At 48.0% G+C, this 18917-nt stretch overlaps 1 protein-coding gene across 1 annotated transcript; it reads right to left on the bottom strand.

Moving 5' to 3' along the window:
• Positions 1 to 533: 533 nt before the first annotated feature.
• On the bottom strand, positions 534 to 929 carry LOC119459377 (uncharacterized). Its single transcript, XM_037721176.1, has one exon. The coding sequence runs from the start codon at positions 927 to 929 to the stop codon at positions 534 to 536; it is 396 nt and encodes a 131-aa protein (XP_037577104.1).
• Between the last annotated feature and the right edge of the window lie 17988 nt (positions 930 to 18917).

Below are 18917 nucleotides of genomic sequence, written 5' to 3'. Positions count from 1 at the left end.
GTTCTTAGTTCCGGGCCCGTAAAGGACTTGTCCAATTTCTCGTTGGGGAGGCCTCGGTACGCTTCTGGCCGATCCTTGCTCTTCTCCGTCTTGATGTATTTGTTTTTCAAGTCTTCTATTAATTTCTCCACGTCCCCCTCGTAATTGTTTAAGGTCCTAGCCATACTCCTGTTCGTCTCGCTCTTGCTTGTCATCGGGTCGATGAGGTGCCTGAGGAGCTGCCACGTTTTGCGGGTGGATAGGGTTCCTTGTAGGCCGTCGCACAGATCGAGCCAGCTTTCTTTACATAAATCCGCCGCAAACTCTGCCACCTTGTCGTTTATTTCCTGTATCCTCTTGCGTAACTTCTTGTGTCTCTGCCTTTTCCAGCGTTTGGTTAGGCTGCGTCTCGCTTCCCACAGGTGTGCCAGTCTGGCGTCTATACGGCGGTTTTGGTGAGTGGTCGCGATATTTTGCGTGTGTTTTTCTACGATGTCGAGCTGCTGTTTCTCCCAGGTCTCGTACGTTTGTCTTGCTGCCCATTCTTCCTCATCCTATTCCTCTTCTTGCTCCTTTCTCAGCTTATCCCAATTGGTAATCCTCGTCGTGCCCGTCTTCACCTTGAGGGTGGGACCTCTGATTGTGATTCTGATTACGTCGTGGTCCGACCCCAGATTCGTTCCCACGTTTTGCCACAAGGCATCCAGAGTCCCCATCAGGAGCGAGAGGTCCGGCGTGGTGTCTCTGGTCGTGCTCGTGCCCATGCGGGTGGGTGTGTCGGGCTCGTTGAGTAGGGTCAAGTTGTGCTGTTCTATCAAATGTGCTAGTTCTCTCCCTCTTTTCGAACAGAACCGGTATCCCCATGTCGTGTGAGGGGCGTTGAAATCCCCCAGTACGAGCAGCGGCCGGGAGCCTGCCTTGCTCACAGCGTCCTGCATTGTTCCCGCCATGTCTATTCCTTTATTGGTCGGCCTACAATACATGTTCAGTACAAACACGTTCTCCGTGTTTCCTATGCCTCGACTGTGGAGCTCCACGAGGGTGTGTTCGCATCCCCGCTGTGCCGTCAGGTGCTGAGTTGCCGCTATACAATTGCGTACCAATGCTGCCATCCCCTTCTCCGTCGGATCCACATACGTTACATAGCCAGGTAATATGGGTCGTTGGTTTACCTATTGTATTACTATCACGTCTGGTTTGTTCTCGAGTGAATCCACGTGTTGTTGCAGCTCACCCGCCTTGTTCCTGAAGCCACGGCAATTCCACTGGAGAATCACCGTGTCTTCTTTCCCCCTAATATTAGTTCGCTGCGCCATCTTCGGTCAGGTCCAGGCTGCTGCCTGCACTTCAGTACCTGGTTTGATGTACGGGGCGTTCTTCCTGTTTTTCTTTGCGAGCATGAGGTCGTTGACGTTGGCTTCTAGTTTGCTACCCTTCGCACTGGTCTTTGCGATCTCTGAGCAAACTTGCTCCACTTGCGCTGCTAGCTGCGCCATTTGGCATGTGAGTTGCGCCACCGCGTTGCTGACCTCTTCTAGGGGTCGGGCCCACTTTGGTTCTCCCTCCGCCTCTTGTAGACTCTGCGTGTCAGGCTGAGTGTCCCGCTTAGCTAGTTTGCGTTTCACGTTCGTTTCCTCCTGTCTGTTAGTTTCTGCAGCTTCGATTTTGGCTAGCAGTGACTTAGTCATCTCGTCTTGCTTATGTAATTGTTCCGTCAGTTTCGCTATCTGTTTGTTTTGGTGGTCTATTTGCGCGCTCTGTCTCTCTATCATCTTTTTCAGTTGTTCACATTCCTCGCACTGACTTTTTCTATCTGCTTGACCTAACTTGGGGAATTGACTCTTATCGGCGATGGAAGGTCTCCCTGCCCAACCCACCTGTTTGTCCGCGTTGTTCCTCGCCGGTGTCGGGGTCCTGCCTCTCGATCTCGATCTTTTCTTCCTTGTACTACTTTGGTCCCTTGTAGTGGATCTGGATGTGCTTCTCACCCCTCCTCCTGGCGTTGCCGACCGGCCTGCTCCACTGCTCAGGGTCTGGTCTCGCCTGGACAGGTGCGTTGACAGTGCCTGTTGCTCATGCTGCTTCTGCCGCTCTCGTTGCCGGATGAGGTAAGGCGTAATGAAGCGTTCCGGGCATCCTTTGGTACCTGCGACGTGACCTCCTCCGCAAAGCGTACATTTGGCCACGCAGGTGTGGCCTGGAGCTGGGTCTCGCGTGCCACACTCGTGGCAGGCTCGCGTTCCCGGCCGTGGGCAGGCTGTGCTGCGGTGTCCCACTTCGTAGCATACCCAGCATACGGGCACGGTCTTCTTATGCAAGGTGCATCGATATTCCGCTCCGTACAGCCAGAGGTAGTGCGGCACATCGGGTCCCGCGAACGTTAGAATGACTGTTGTCGAATCCTTTCCCATTCTTCTTACCGTGTAAATTTCGAATCCGTCCTCCATTATGTTTTCCTTGATCTCTTGGATAGTCAGTCGCGTTGGCACACCATGAATCACTCCCTTCACTGCGTCGTCGGGCGCCAGTCCATACATTTCCACTGAGTGTTCTGTTTCTCCGACCTTGATCTTGCTCACTTCGATTAATTTCATGGCCATGTCCTTGGTGGGAGTACTCACGGTTGCCGTGTTTTGGTTATGGTCGATCCTTAGCCGATGGTTAGCTTCTCGCCACGTCGTGTTTGTGGCCTGTAGCAAAGCCAGCGAGAGTTCGGACGGCGCGAGCTTGGCCACGTCGAGTCCACTTCGCGGCCGCATCACTAGTTTGTAGTCGTCCAGGGGAAGAGGCGTTGGCCTTGGTGCTGGCTTTCTCATCGTTAATATCGGCTGTCGCTCCAGGGGCGAAGACGGTGGCGGCTGGCCGGAGTTTGGGTTTAGCTTTTGTCGGCCTCATCGGCGTTGCGCCTTCGAGGCGGCCGTGATGCACTCACCTGCGGCCGTTGATTCCTGGCTCTCCTCGTTATTGTCTTGTTGCATATCGTTGCCTTCGTCATCCATGCCTTGGTTGCACTTTACTCCGCGCGCGGGAACCACGACGCTTGTGCCGGGCTGGACCTGCTCCTTGGCCGTGCTCTTCTCTGGGCCTACCAGACTGGCGTTAGGCTTAGTTCGCGCACACGGATGAGTGTCTTTAAATTCGCACAAGTCGCACTCACCGGCGTAATTTTAGTGTCCCCGGGCGCCTTTCACTTGGCTGAATCCGATGGTAATACTAAAATTGCACAAATAATAGCTTTATCGCGACTTTCGGTGTTCGTTGCGGAGCTCATGGAACGCACGTCTAGCTCAGCGCGTGATGCACGCGCGCCCCCGCCGCGTGGGCCAGGCTTTCAATGAGCAAGGTCGTTCAAAATGTTTTATTCTTGTCCTCGTAATTTTCGTATTCGCATGATAATTTTATCATGATGCTAACTGTTACAATAAACGTCGAAAATTTCTGCAGTTTTAAAAGCTAATGAACAGTCATACGTTTTCATAATTACTAGCTCATGGACATGAAGGAACAGAGATTTTTACATGTATTGATTTTTGCTGCTTCGCTATTTAAAGGACGAACTTGACTCGGCGGAGAAGTTTAGCGAAGCGGTCAATGACTTCGGACACGATGATGCCGACGTCTCTGTGGGCGTATAGAAGTGCCAGCCTAACCATGCGTTGCGTTTCTCAGACATTGTACAACGCAAGTAGTTTCTTTATAATGCCATGTAAAAAATATTATCTCTGCGCTGGCAGTGCTCACTGGAAGGGTGACTAGAATCTGCAGCAGTGTGTACACATTTACATATAACCTGCAGTCGCAATGAGAGAGGGCATTTATTCCCGTGCTAAAACCTAAAAACACTTCTTCGATGCCGTTGGCATCCTAGCTACCTTGCACAAACAGTAAGCTGTTCGATTTATTTTTTTAATAACAAAAACCCGCATTCGCTTCCAAGAGCATTGCACCGGGGGGGGGGGGGGGGGATATAGACATATTTATACATTTGTGGATGCAAACATTAAACACAGTGTCACACAAGCGAAACAAGGCTTTACAAGCAGGTAAACAACGGCAATAGATCGCTAGTATCTAGGTATGATACCCGTATAAAACAAAACAAGTACAGAAGTACAGTACAGAAAACAAAACAAGTACAAGATCAGGTAAAAGCAGCGCTATAGAGCTTGAACACACTTATAAAACTGAGAATTAGATGCGGTGCTTACAACGTTTTCAGGAAGCCTGTTCCATTCAGATGCCGTTCGTCGAAAAAATGAATACTTCAACAAATTGACTCTGGAAGTTGTCTCTCGAACTTTAAAAGCATGGTCGCGGCGATTCGAAATGTAATGTGGTGCGAGCATGTAGTTCGTTTTGTCTATGCCAGAGCGCCCATGGAAAATATCATGAAAGAACTTCAGCCTAAGATACCGTCTACGATCGCTCAAAGTCTGCAGTTGCAATCTGGTCTTCATAGCGGTGACGCTACTTGTGCGGCGATAGTCACCGACTATGTACCTGGCTGCTCGATTTTGTACACGCTCCAGCAAATATATCATGTTCTGTTGATAAGGATCCCAGAGTACACTCGCGTAGTCGAGAATAGGACGAACGTATGACGTGTACAGGACCTTTTTCACGCCTTCAGGGCACGAATGGAAAGTGCGAGCCAAAAATGCAAGGGTTGCGTTGGCTTTATTTGCGGTTTTTATAATGTGTTCATTCCATGACAGGGTATCCGTAAAGTATACACCAAGGTACTTGGCCTCCTTTACCTGCGGTAAACTGACATTGTGGATAACATAGGAGCTTGGCGAGTCTAGCTTTTTTCTCGAGAAACGAATGTAAACGATTCCAGCAATATCCGTCCTTTCGTCAGCAAGTATGGAGAAACAGCCTGCAGCGTTTTTGCTTATGCAAGAACGCTGCAATACGAGGCATTACTGGGGCAACTTTCCAAATAGTTCTTCAGATATGTATCTCCACAATCAGCTCGCATGTGAAGAAGTGCTCTGGCAATACCAGTATTTTCAGCGGGGGCTTTGCTTAAAGGGACGCTAAAGCAAAACAATCAATCAGCTTATACTGATAAATTATTCTTCGAAAACTGTGCTTTCGTTAATTACACTGCAATGCAATAGGACAATTATTAGAAGAGAAAATGAAGTTCAAAGTTAATTGTTTTGAATTTCGCGCGGAAACCCCTAACGTCAGCACTTCAGTGTGACGTCACGACTTTTAAAGTAATTTTTCGTATTTGGGCCACGTTGGCTCAGTAAAAGTTCGCGAAACTTGCCATATTCAGTCTAGGGCTCCTTTATAACACAATGTAGTCAATCTTTACCGCTAAAGGATTAACTGAGACCTAGAAGACACTTTAAAAATCCATGACGTCACGAGGAGCTGGTGCGGGAACTTCAAGGTGGCATCGCCACTCGCCTTCTGTGTTTTTCGTTTTTCTCTGGCTCACCAAGTGGCTTCTCGATGTAAGAGTGGTGTTTTTGATATTGTGGAAGCGTAATCTATTGATTCAGAACAAAAAATAATTTTCCCCTTTAGTGTCCCTTTAAATCCATAGGACCACTGTCCATATGGCCACGGAGAGCCAGACCTTGTTGCCCGCAAAAAAGAACTGTCTCAATGATAAGCCGTTAACATTCTTCTGTTTCCTCTTATTTTACTTTGCCTGCCCTGGTGTCAGCTGGCAGCTGACAGTCTCGGTGATATTTAGTGTTTACGTGTGTGTGGAAGAAGTGTGAAATCGCCACCGCAATCACAGCACAGAGTCTCTGGATGCTGTACGTTACCTACGGGTCTCTCTTGAGAAATACATTCGCGTTTAATTAGGGTGCGCTTATTTATGTCCGGGGTTTCTGCAGCAGGCGCATGTCTCAACCTGTTGAGAATATTAGTTGCGGTATTTGTTGTTCTTTAGAGCGAAGCAGTTTACCTCCAGACCCCGTATGCATCCCCCGCATGCGTTCCAACGCCGCCCAGGCAGTACCCTGGGTGGGTTGCGTCCGTATCGGCGACAGGAATGTTGACGATACGATTGGACAGGATTGTGCACGTGGCCTGAGCTTCTGTGATTATAACAACACGCGCATTCGTGGCGAGAAGGGGATAGAGCTTGGCGACGGTGCCTTTGCACGTGGCCTATAGCTGCGCTTCTGTGGTCACGCGCGTCGCAGCAGCCGCTGCAACAGATCCATGGGAGGTGCGGTGACCGCGGCGGCGCTTGTGCCGCCGTAGTGTGGTGCCGTATGAAAAAAAAATGTTGATTTCATAATGTACGCAGACCAGTCTAAACAGCTTCGCTGGTAATCCGTCCCCATATGAACGTTGCGGCCCCACGAAGCTTTTGCGGTCTTAGGCAGACATTTTGGGGCTCAGATTTTCCTGCCTGATTTCTTTCTTGCCGTTTTGTAAATCTCCACTGTAATGCGTAAGCGTTTCTGCGCTTACCCAACGAGAAAAACCGTACGTCCCGTAAGACGTTCCAGATAGCGAGCGAATTCACCTTCGTGTTGCCTCTCGCTTCAACGCCAACACACGCCGCCATCCATCGCAGCTTGCCTTCAAGATAAGGGCCCGCGCGGTCGCTGGTCATGGTTCGACGTAAGAATCTATAGAGCGATACTGGCTATAATGATCATCAGCGTACCTGCCACCTGCAGTAATTCACCTTGTGTCCACAGCAGTTTGTGTCACCGCAGCGCTCTCATTTATCAAGTTTTATAACATTCATGATGCAACCGGCCTGCGTGGAGGTGAGCAAATGGCACAACTCTAACGCATGCTTAGGCGGAGTTTCCGCATGATTTTACTGACTCTGTTTCTCTCACTTTCCTTTTCATTATTCCCCGTTGTCTACTTACGCTATCAATTACCGTGCACCTGGTCGCCAACCTTCTTCACCTCTGTCCATGCTTTTGTGCTGAGAATGTTTGTGCACTTTAGCCCCCCCCCCCTTTTTTTTGTACGTTTCAGAGTCAAAACCTATTTACCTCTGCTCCTTTACGAGTTCGAGAGAGGTCTAAACTTTACCTCCCTGCACTGCCTTCTTCGTGGTTTTAGCGGGACCCTCTAAAGACAACCGGCCTACCTATCGTTAGCTAACTTCTAACAGCAACAAGATGTATAATTTTAAGTACAGAATAGCATTCGCGAATGTTAGTGCACTCATCACGACTTCTATTGAAATTCCTCACACCCGCTCATATTTACTCATGCGAATTAACATAAAGGGTGTTCATTGTTAAGTTTTATGAAATGTTCAAAAATCGCAATTAGCAGATGACATAATTCTAGTCTTTGAGCTGGATTATTCAGAGAAGTGGACGTTACTTGAGCGAGAAATCGAAACACATCTACATCTAATTAACAAAAATTCACTCATTCTTGTTTTAATTAAAGACTTTACTCCCCATATGACAATATATGAATTCTCACCGTTTAATATTCGGGGTGCGTCCACGTGGAATAAATTTCCAGAATTACACAAGTTTGGAGATATACGCCATCAAACCCGCCGTAAAATTGTACTGTCGTTCCACTTACTTTTTTAACAAGATGCTCGTTTATTCTTTGAAGCCCAAAATTAAATGGAACGCCCTTGTATTTCTTCCCATAATTTGGGAAACAATATATGGAAACTGGTGTCATCCTGGAAATTCACTTAAAGTGGATATGTCTTGCAAGCTCACCAGCTACAATTCGTAAAATTGCATTAAAGGGACACTAAAGGCAAATATTAAGTGAACGCTTAATGTTAAAATACGATCACAGACACCTCGAAACGGTTGTTTCTTGCCAAGAAAAGACTTATTTTATGAGCGTCTGAAGCGTACCTATAGCGCCATTCAAATCGCCCTCCTTCCCGCGCGAGGAGTGGTGTCGTCACGGTGACGTTGTGCCGCCGGTGAGAAAGTGCCGCCCGCAGACGGCGATATATATATGCGACTTTATTGCGGAAAACGCGTGGCCAGAAACAGAGCCAGGAAGAGGCGACGGGAAGGGAAGGTGATGATGCTTGTCGCAATGGAGCTTGTTGACGACCACGGCCGCTGGACGTCCCGTGAATGGGGTCGACTGAAGGTAGTTTTATCAGCTGTACAAACTTGGACATGCAGCATCACCAGCAACGCGCACAACTGTTGTCGACGCCGTCGGCGTTTTGCCCGCGTTCGCACCGAACGCGCGCGGCGTTGGTGACTGTTGCCGGTGCCAAGTCTTGCCACGACACATAAAAAAATAGTAGTAGTTTTTTTCGCAAAAAAATCAGTAGAAATGAGTAAATTTTTAATTTCAATTTTAGCACTCAGTTTATGAGCCCACGAATCTAGCGCTTATATTAGTACTCTGTTGCAGTATTGTAGCGTCTAAGAAATAGTACAAAAAATTGACTCCGAGATTCTTGGCGATACTTATGAAAAACCCAGTGATCCAGAGGGCCATTGTCAATGACGAATTTAAACACAATGAAGCCCTTCGATGGCCTATTCAAAGGCATCAGATGGTAGTTAGTACCTGAACGCTTTAGAGTATAGTATCTTCTAGGCAGGGGTAATTAGAGATCGCTGGGAGAGGCCTTCGTGCTGCAGTGGACATAAAAATAGGTTGATCATGATGATGATGATCCAAAAATAAGAAAACATGGGTCCCTTATAGCGTACTCAAATACACTAAAAACGTAAGTGGGGTCCTGTTCTCCTGTAGCACAGAGTAGGCGCTCAAAGCGCCGCATGAAAAGAGTCATTGGTTCTGGTTCGATAGTTTTGGTTTCATAGTTGTGGCGCTACCGTGGCGCTACCTCTGTGAGTGCACTACCGTACCGGTAGTGCACTCACAGAGGTAGCGCCACGTTGAGAGTCTGGAAACGCAAGAATGTATGTTAACCTCGGAGCCAACCGCGTTTTTTTTCGCTCGCTAGGTGGCATCACAATAATATAAACTCTGTACTGAAAAGGTAGATTTTACTTTCGTTTCAGTAGAAAAGCAAGAAAATCAGTAGATTCAAGCGCTTTATCACTGAATCAGCAGAAAATTTTAAGAATCAGTAGATCTACTGATAAATCAGCAGCCGTGGCATCACTGCCGGTGCCTCTGGGGCGCCTACCGTCGCGCCTCTAACCTAAGCTGCTTCGCAATATCGCGCGCGGAGCCGCAGGTGTTGCCATTCGTTGCGCATTCCGGAGAGGTGAGGAGCTTCGGAGAGGAGAGGAGGAATGGTGAGAGGAGAGGAGATGAGACAAGGAGAGGAGAGGGAGGAGGATGCGCATGCGCAGTAGGGGTGTGGACAACGCACGGCGGAGGGAGGGAGGGAGTGACATAGCCCCGAGCATAAGAGGCTTCGCATCTAAAAAAAGGGTGCGGCCTGCCGCCTGCATCGAAAATGGTGTGATCCGCCGCGGCGCCACACGCCGGGGGCTGTTGTCTGGCATCGGCATAGCAAATGCGTCAGGAACGCGCTTGGAACGCTGTCGCGCGTGCAAGCTGACGCGTTCCAGCCCCGTCAGCTGGCGCCGTCGCGCCCGACGCGGCAGGTCGCACCTTTCTTATTTTTTATCCAGCGCCCGTGCACTGATGACACATTGACTCGCGATAATAGATAAATAACTTTATTTAAGACCGAGGGAGGAGAGCCGGGTTTTACCCCGACCCCCCTGCGGGCCGCTCCCACGTTGGGGCAGGCAGGGAGTACCTGCCCGCGGCATCATGGGCCCCTTGGATTGCCCGAAGCTGACGGTGACGATCCGTTCTTTTGATGGCGGAATAAAAACCTTCCCTTGAGTGGATTTTAGCCTTGAGTTCCTTGGGTATGTGGGGGCAGTCCCACATAATGTGTTCAAATGTACACACACACACACCCACAGTCCGGGCAGTCAGGAGATATATCCATACATACCGAAACGGTAGCTGGACAGGGGTAAACCCCTGTCTGTAGAAGTCTGAGCATAATTTCTTGTCCCCTTGTGAGATGCGAATGGGGAGGAAGAAAGACCCCACGATACAAGCGATAATGCGAAGTGACTTCGTTGAATGTCGCTAGAATGTCCCGTGACCCTCGATCAGCCGCATCCCCATCCAGAGGCTTGGCCCCGGGCAGGGGGGAGCGGTCCAGCGACCCAGGGCCGTGAAGCCCCGCGCGGAAGGCAAGTCCTCGCGCCCGGGCGTGGGCCAATTCGTTGAAGTTGGTGATGCCGCCGATCGTGGAGCCCATATGGGCCGGAAACCAAATAATCTCGTGTGGAGTGACGGTCCTACCTCTGAGAATCCTAGCAACAAGCGGGGAGACCCTCCGATAAGCAAAGGCTCTAACCGCCGAACGTGAATCCGAATATATATGATAACGGGTGGAGTCCAAAAGCCCTAGTGCGATGGATACTTGCTCAGCTATTGCCGGGGAAGCTGCCTCGAGAGAGCATGCCGACATTAATGTACCTCGCTCAGAGACCGCAACGGCCACATAACGATTCCTATCTGTGCGCGCTGCGTCCGTGAAGGTCGACGATCCCGAGTTTAATTGTACTTGCTCCAAGATTTTCTTGGCTCTAGCGCTACGCCTTGCGATCTTAAATTGAGGGTGCATATTCCTAGGAATCGGTTTAACCACGAGCACCTGTCCAATGGCGCAGTCAAGAGAGGTCATCCGCTCCTTCTGTAGTATTGTAGGAATTTCGGCACGCGCCAAAATCTCCCGACCCGCCCGGTTGACCGACAGGCGAGAGATCTGCGCCGTACGTTGAGCCTCTATAATTTCATCCAGCGTGTTGTGAATTCCTAATACTAACAGCCCCTGATGTAATAGTTCAGCGGAAATCCGCTAGGTGGAGAAAAGTCCGGACCAGGACGAATTTTTCTTCAACTGCGAGGCTTTCTTTCGAGGAACCCGGTTGGGTTTCCATAGTAGCGAATTGCTACATTTGGGTGGAAGTCTCAGTTTTCCTTTAACTAACAGCCCCTCCGTGCTAGTTCGGATTGGAAGGCCGAGCGCCCTTGTGGCTCGCGACGCAGGGATCGATTTCAGCGAATTAAGCTCCGATGAGCGAGACACGCTGCTGAGGGCTCGCGCTGCCGGCGTCGTTGCGTACTACGACGGCAGCCTCGACATCGGCTCTTCCAATCGCGAAAGTAGCGAGGACACCAGCATTGCGACGTCGGGCGACGAAGCTGGTCACCGTCTGGACGTGCCGTCGCGCGTACCATTCGGGCATCCCGCGACATCACATGGACGTGGCATTCTGTGCTGCTTTGCAATTTCAAGTGCGAGTTTAGCGAGCCAGTAACACCAGCACAGCACTACGCGATATAGGAACTACTGAAACTCGAAAGCGCGCTGCGCAGAGTCGACCGAAAACGAAACCTTTACACCACCTATGTCGTTATCAAGGGTAACGCCGAAAAGGTCTATTTTCTAGGAATCTAATAGAAGTAGACAAGTAGCTTTTTCTTCCGTCTTATAATCCAACGAAATTATGTTTTTTAATCCGAGTGGTTGAGTACTAGTGCCATATATATATATATATATATATATATATATATATATTTTTAGGAGTACCTTCGTCATCAGGTACCTGAATATCCCGGGGAGTCTCTTATCGTGTCCTGCATTTACCTCAATTCCTCGATTACTAAAGTTGTGTTCGCGATTATATTGACGCCTTAGACGTTCTAGAGCATTGCTCTATCACTTTAACTTGACTTTTTATTTGCCTTCAGTGTCCCTTTAAGTGTGGGTGTGGAGTCCCATCCGCTGGCGAGGGCTTTCAGAAAAGCTACTCAGGAGGTACTTTGGTCTGTACAAAGTTGTACGACGCCTCAGTGACGTGAACTATGAGGTTATCCCTTCTTCCTCCAGGGCGAGGCAGCGTCCATCAGTAGTCGTGCACACCAATACCAGGAATCTGGGACATCGCCGAACAGCGCCTCTAGCGGCCGCCTCTGAAAACATGCGTGTTTTCTATGGGAGTGTGTCGTTTTTCCCAAATAACTAATCATAGAAGCCATCTTTCAAAATATTACCGTGGAAATAGGCTCTAGGAGCTTAGCCCGACATCTCATGCAAGCGGTACCATAACTTACGACAGAAAACCCGCTCCAAATTGCGGGCGAAGTTCGAAGTATGGGAGTCTATGGAAAGGCCAAATTTTGGAGGCTTTTTTGGCCAGTAAAAATCAATTTGCGATGAGCCTATTGCATCGATCGACGTATTACTGGAGATTTATCAACTTCAATGACTCAGCTTTAAGCTAGTTGCCGCAGCAGCTCTTGAAATGGCAAAAAAAGTCGTTCCAAATCGCTGTTTTCATAACAAGGTCGCAGAATTTATTGTGGTACGTATATAAACCTAGTTTTTGCCTCCAGCAGCTCGTCGAACCGATAGCCGAGCGTTCTGCGCGACCACAGATTAGGATCACTGATACCACGATTGTTAGTTCGCAGGGTCGAAGCCAGCGGCACCGCTATTTTTTTATGACTTTTTCGCTGCTTAGTTTGGCGGTTTCCCGCCAGATGGCATATTCCGAAATGCAGGTCATTTAGTTACGGTTCTTGTTTCGTTTCTTTCTACTGTACCAACGTCTTCCTAAAAAAATAGCTGGCTGGTTTCATGAACATGCGAACGTGATTCCAAACTTCTTTTGCACTTTAGGTGTAATGTAATTTAGACAATAAACTCAGGTTACGTGTTTTGAAAGTTCATTTCTTTCTTAAGGCAAACATTTATAAAGACATTACTAAGAAATATTTTTGCCTCTTCAGCTATGTCATGAAAAGGCGTGTTTGTGCGACTTTTGTTCAGCTTGAAACGTACCACAAAAATAAATAGCGTCCCGTGTGTGCAATTAAAAGACACAGAAGTAGAAAACTTGGCTACAGCCCCATACGTAGTATTCTTACAAAGGAATACAGAAGCTGTTTGACTGAGTATATTTGCATTATATAAAAGCAAAATTTTTGCGTACCAGATCTTCGGTGCAAATTAAGCCTGTCCGAATTATTTCACAAGATTTTTCACTTAGTACAAACCGATACCTCGAAATATAAACATTCTATCCTCAATATGCAGCGCAAGTGTCTTATCATTTGAACCATTCCCATATACCTTCACGAAATTCGAGAAATACTAAAGGTCTTCATACCCTTTTACCACGACGCCCGTAGATGAGTATTGGAAATTATGCGAAAAGACTCCGGGATGTGTTAAAGTAGTTTGTCGTGTAAACATAGAGAATGATTCAAATCACAGACCACACCCTTGTTGAGTTATGCCCACAAATTGTTGCAAGAAGACATTGTTTTCGGCTACAATCACGAAAGTTGCTATGTCATTCTGCTGTTCTGTCGTTAACTAACTCTATTGCTGAATCAGATAGCAGCACCATGATATAATTACTGGTACAATTCTTCAGTAATTCTCTGAGAATATTCTCCTACCCTAAATTTAACGTGTTTGAACAATTGAAGAAACATGAGAAAGGACCGTTAGGGTTTGCAGAAATGTTCCCCAATTAGACTCGTTAATGGCCCATATCGGTACGGCGTTATTGTCATGATCACGCCAGCGTCCACTGACACCATTTATCATTTTACTGCCTGTAAATAAAATACAAAAGTGTCGTTCCTTGTGCGCGAGTAGCACAATCGCAGCTGATCCTTTCATATGGGCCCACTAAGCCACACCTTCCCTTTTCTGCCATGGTGCCACAAGAAATGTCAATTTCACCCTTGAATTTCTCCCTTTCCGTTTCCTAGAAAGCATAGGGACGTACACAAGACGAACAGGCGAAGTTTTGAAGTAGTCCTGAGATTTCAGTAAAATTTCATGGGCAATGGTATTATCCTTCATTTGTTTACATATTTATTACACCTCATTGGTGATAATAATGACATACTACATAATAGTTCAGTTCTTCTACTTAATAAGGCATGTCTGAGATGGCTGTCCTGAAAATTAACCGGGTGGAAGCACTGCATGACGTTGGCTGGAAGGCCAAAGTCATGCACTGTATATATATATATATATATATATATATATACAGTGAAGTAGACGCGCGTGTGAAGCGGTTTATGACGCTTCGGCTTGGGTCCGGCCTTCATCAGATTCTGATGAAGGCTGGACCCCGGCAGAAACGTCAACAAACCGCTTCATACGCACGTCTACTTCACTGTGAATATTTACGCGGATCCAGAATCGCTTTTTTCAGGTATATATATATATATATATATATATATATATACGCACAATAGAGTGTCTCTGCTAAAAAGTTCTAAGTTTAATAATATGAGGACTGATTAGCCTTCCTTTGCGCTGTTGGAAAAAATACCATGTACGAAGTTCTATTGTGGTTTACATTGCAACGTTATCAGTGCTTCCAAAAGAAAGTGACTGTACCAGTCCATCTTTCTCGGGCGTTCATGTCACCTAGGTACCACCGCCTGACATGACCTTTATGTTTTAAAATCTGCCCCGATGACGTAAGTTACGTTGCGGAAAAAATAAACACCCTTTCTAAAGAAGGAACCATAACAGCTTCCCGACAAAGCGCAGTACGTTGGCGCAAGTCGTCATTTGTGATAACGATAAGATCGACAGCCCGTCGTGAAAAATGATTCGTCACTCCCCGGTTTTTATTTTTTGCTCAAGGACGCGACTAAAGCGTAGAAGGGTAATCCCTCCTTTCGCATGATGCTTGCGACCTTCCTGGTTCCGGACAAGCGCGTTCTTTGTCTATATTTCAGGCGCTTGGCATCGAAAGCATAGAGAAAGGAATTCAACAAGAGGGGACACTCCCATAGGGCCCAGCGGCCGAATTGACTGCAGCGTGCCAAGCGGTCGGTGTCGATCACTTGCATCACTTCCGGTTTCGGTTTTGGGCGCGCGTATTTTGAACGCAAGCTAGCACGCCGGCTGCGCCCCCCCCCCCCCCTTTTCCTTTTTTTTTTGCTCTTCCTGCAGAATCGGTTTATTATTAAATAAAAATGATTGCGAACGATCTCGTAAAGTCCCATCGAATCTGTGCCACGTGCAATTTCACAAAGTAGACGCAAGACCTTTTGTGCAATGAGGCAATATTTATTTTGCTCTATATAAAAGCTCGTTCCGCGCTTTTTCTGCGTTCATCCAACGTTGTGACACCAGCAGGTAACGCAGTAGTTCCTGTATGAAGCTCCACCGGACGGTACCAGCTGAAAAAAAAAGTAAATTACAAGCATGTTACATTTGCAAGCACGTAACAGCATGTTACAAGCATGAGTCATTTTGGTATTTAGACATAGGAATACTGCGAGGCGAAACGTGCGAAAGCGGTGAATGGGCGGCATTACAAACAAAAGCAATTCGCTTTTACATACATGGCGTAGAAAATACCCGACTCATTCCAAACATATATGAAAAAATCTGATTTCCAAGCGTTCCCCAATTTCCGGGCATTATTTCCTGCACTTAGGCAGCACAAATACACGAGCGACTTCGCGTTTCCAAAACTTGGCCTCGGGCGACGCGACGGTACGCGACATACACAGAGACGGACGCAACAGGCACTCAAGACAAATGCGTGGGTGCAATGCCTTTTTTCAGTCCTTTAGAAGACGTAATTTTCGAATTACAAGTTTCTGATATGTTCGTCGTTCGCGCGTTCTGCCGGCGCCAGCAGCACACCCCATGTTATCACTCTTGGCAATCGCCCATCGCGCTTTCAACAGGCGTGAGTATCGAAATAAAGCATATGTTGTTGTGGAGCCACAAAAAACGTCACAGACTTGTCCCTCTAAGATTCATTACACGCCAAACTAACTTTATCACCACGGCCGAGCTGCTTATCGCTAACTGCGTCACAGCGCGCTGTGCGGCCAGCGTGCCTCAAAAGTACCCCAGAAAGTAACGAAATTACTTTTCAGTAATGTCTGGCGTCAGAGAAAGCGGCACCAACTTCTCCTAGCAAGATGCACTAGACTACACACCACGGCTGAGTTCTCGCTAACTGCGACATGGCGCCCTGTGCGGGCAGTGTGGCTCGAAAACCGAAATAAGTTACAATAGTCCCCTAGGAGGCGTCGGAAACATGTCTCAGCACGATTCATTTACAAATTAACTGCGCCAGGATAGCCGAGCTGTTTTTCGCTAACTGCGTCTTAAGTCTTGGTCCCGTGCCGTAAGCCTAATTGCGTCGTAGACTGTGAAACAAGATTTCTCACCTTGCCGTAGTCCAATAGTGCAGTGGTGTCTTGTCCGAGTGCAGAAGGAACGCAAGAATACGCCGGGAGCCCAATAAACCAGGTTACATTTAAAAAAGAAAAAAAGAATGAGACAGACGGGTCGCCGCACGCGAGCGCTCAAGCGCGCGCGCAGCCATCCTCGCTGGCTTCGGGGGAGTGTCTGGCGGATGACGCATGTATCTGGCGCGTCATTGACCTGTGGCTAGGTAAGACAAGGAAAATAAGTCGCAAAGCTTAAGTTAATTTATACGCAAAACGTTTTAGTTTTCGCGGCAAAGAATTAAAAAATAAATGAATGTCTGTTAACTTAAGTTAACTTTCTTTTTTTTTCGATGCTCGCGGCAGCTAACGTTCGGTGTCAAAAGTATGGCGTGACGTATGGTGACGTGTTTCCTGTTGCCAGTTTTTGCCGAGTGTACCCTCTTGTTGAATTTCTGTATGTCGAAAGGCTTAAACCTTTAAACAGCGAAAGGCTGTCACGGCGCGTACACACTAGCGGCAAAACTAAAGTCCCTATACAAGAAAAGTACCGCCATCCTTTGACAAATGCCGCTTCGCCTGTGTTATCCTGTATTTCCTATTGGACGATGATAGCGCGCGCTTTTCACTTCTTTATATTTTCTTTTTTTTTCCCCCTCAGAGCCATGTTGAAAGTCCTCTGCGCAGCCGCAGTCGCCGGCGGCGGCGGCGGCGCGCGCCCGGCCTGAAAGCTTCAACGTGGACTTTCTAGGTGCGCCACCGTCGACTTGGCTTTCGCAAGCAAAAAGTAAGAAAAAGCAAGCGCTTTAGGAGAGGAGGCGGCGGAGGAAAGAGTAGATGGCGGTACTTTTCTTATATAGGGACTTTAGGCAAAACGCGAGCGGCGCTCCGCCGGCGGCAAAACGCAGCAGCGGCAGGGCGGCCACACCAACCGGCGGCGCGCCGCTGCGGCAATCACGTGACAGACTATAGACTCCTCTCCCCTTCTCGAACTATCCGGGAGCTGACGCGTGCAGATGATAGTGCGAAACTAGAAACAAGCGGTCGGGCGGGTCTGCATGGCACCAGTTTCCCGCGCGCACGTCACGGAAGCGGGCCGCTCTCATTGGTCTCCTTCATCCGCGGCACGCGGCAAACCGCAAGAAATCGGTCCAGGAGCGATCCATGCCGCGGCAAGAAAAACCCGTTTCGCGGCTGCTTTCGCGGCGCGCGTCTTGCCGCTAGTGTGTACGTACGTGCCATCACCAAGGTCGATCCACATAGGTCGCGAAGCTTCGGGCGAAAAGCGGTTCAGAACCAATTGTCACCGACATCAGCAAGGGTGGTTATGGGAGCAGCGATTGAAGCGCGACTATGTTTGGATGGAATAAACACTGGGAAAGAAAAAAAGCGTTTTTAAATTAAAGCGAGACGCAGTTAGATTCATTCAACGAAAATAAAATTCCTAATTCATTTTATATATGCATGGCGAGAAAAGATACAACTGCATTTTACTAGATCATTATCAATATATACCTTTTAAAAACGATAGTCTTTCTTGGGGAACTTAAACGCTGAAAATTTGGTCTGTCTGTCTACTTGTCTGTCTGTCACCCGATCCCGCCACTCGGCCTAAGTTAGACCACTTGCTTACCGCCCACACTACTTAAACTGGTACGGCTGTTCATACTTGTGAACGTTATCGATCACAAAGTAAATATTACGCATATCTGAGGCAAAACATCACTAGGTAAGTATTAGGAGGTGTGTTCCTTTAATAGAAAATACATAGATACGTAACTCTAAAGACCCTAGTTTCTTAAGCTGCGCTGAAAATGCCATGCTATGCGCGCCGACGAACGACGTTCCCCGATTGCGCGCCGACGAGCGCCCTCTGCCATGGAGGAAGGAAACCCTCTGCACAAGCTCATGTTTCCCGATGTATTGCCAGATGGCGTCTATGTCTCACGCAGCGTAAAGCCCCTATATTTATAAATGTAGCGCCATTCTTAGATCTTGCCGCCACCGCGCTCACCCCGGCCACGGTGGAAGAATATTTAGGTGTTGACACTGCGCGCGAGCAAGCGTCCAGATTATGTTCGGCCGCGCGCGGGCGCACCGAGTAGCTCTGCTGCGAGCAGATAGAGGGCGCCGCGGCCAGCGGTCCCAGCTTAGCGGCGCCGGCGGCTTGGCATTCCTCAGCCTCCGGTAAATTTTCGTTCATAGAGGAGTGAGTAAATCTCAAAGCGCGAAAAAAAATCGTTATTTCACATTAAAGTGATAAGTGAACCAGGCTTCGGTAACATGAAGGATCCTTGTGCAGGGCGTGGATGACGTGAACACGGATCAATCGGGCAGCACTCAAAGTCCACTGAAGTTACGTAACCTCGCGCGTGCAATTTATTTCGTCCGGTCTAGCCGTTCATCCAAGCATAAAAAAATGAAAGTGTTAGCCCACGTGCTACCCCTCGATCAGAAGAAAATAGTGACTGCACCAGAAAATGTATTTCATGCTTATCGCTGCTTCCATTCACACTCAGAAAACCGTTCAATCATCGTTGCGCGAATTCAATGTGGCCGCGATATAAATTAAGAAATGAAACGGCGCAAACTTCCGATATGCAATGCACTAGAGCAAAGTGGCTGTTCATGGCTAGAACTTAAGATGAGAATGCACATCAGCTATATGTAAAAACTCTTTCAAATGGGAATTTATTAGGCGGGACGAAGGCAGGCGTCTATCTCGAATTAGAGCATCACTACCACAGTTTACTGACGAA

The sequence above is a fragment of the Dermacentor silvarum genome, chromosome 7 (genome assembly GCF_013339745.2).
Source record: "Dermacentor silvarum isolate Dsil-2018 chromosome 7, BIME_Dsil_1.4, whole genome shotgun sequence".
In the NCBI taxonomy this organism is placed as follows: domain Eukaryota; kingdom Metazoa; phylum Arthropoda; class Arachnida; order Ixodida; family Ixodidae; genus Dermacentor; species Dermacentor silvarum.
This window is presented reverse-complemented; position numbering and strand designations above follow the sequence as displayed.

Bases quoted from the DNA above. Each gene is read 5' to 3' on its own strand.
- LOC119459377 (XM_037721176.1), bottom strand. From the start codon at position 929: ATGGCGGGAACAATGCAGGACGCTGTGAGCAAGGCAGGCTCCCGGCCG.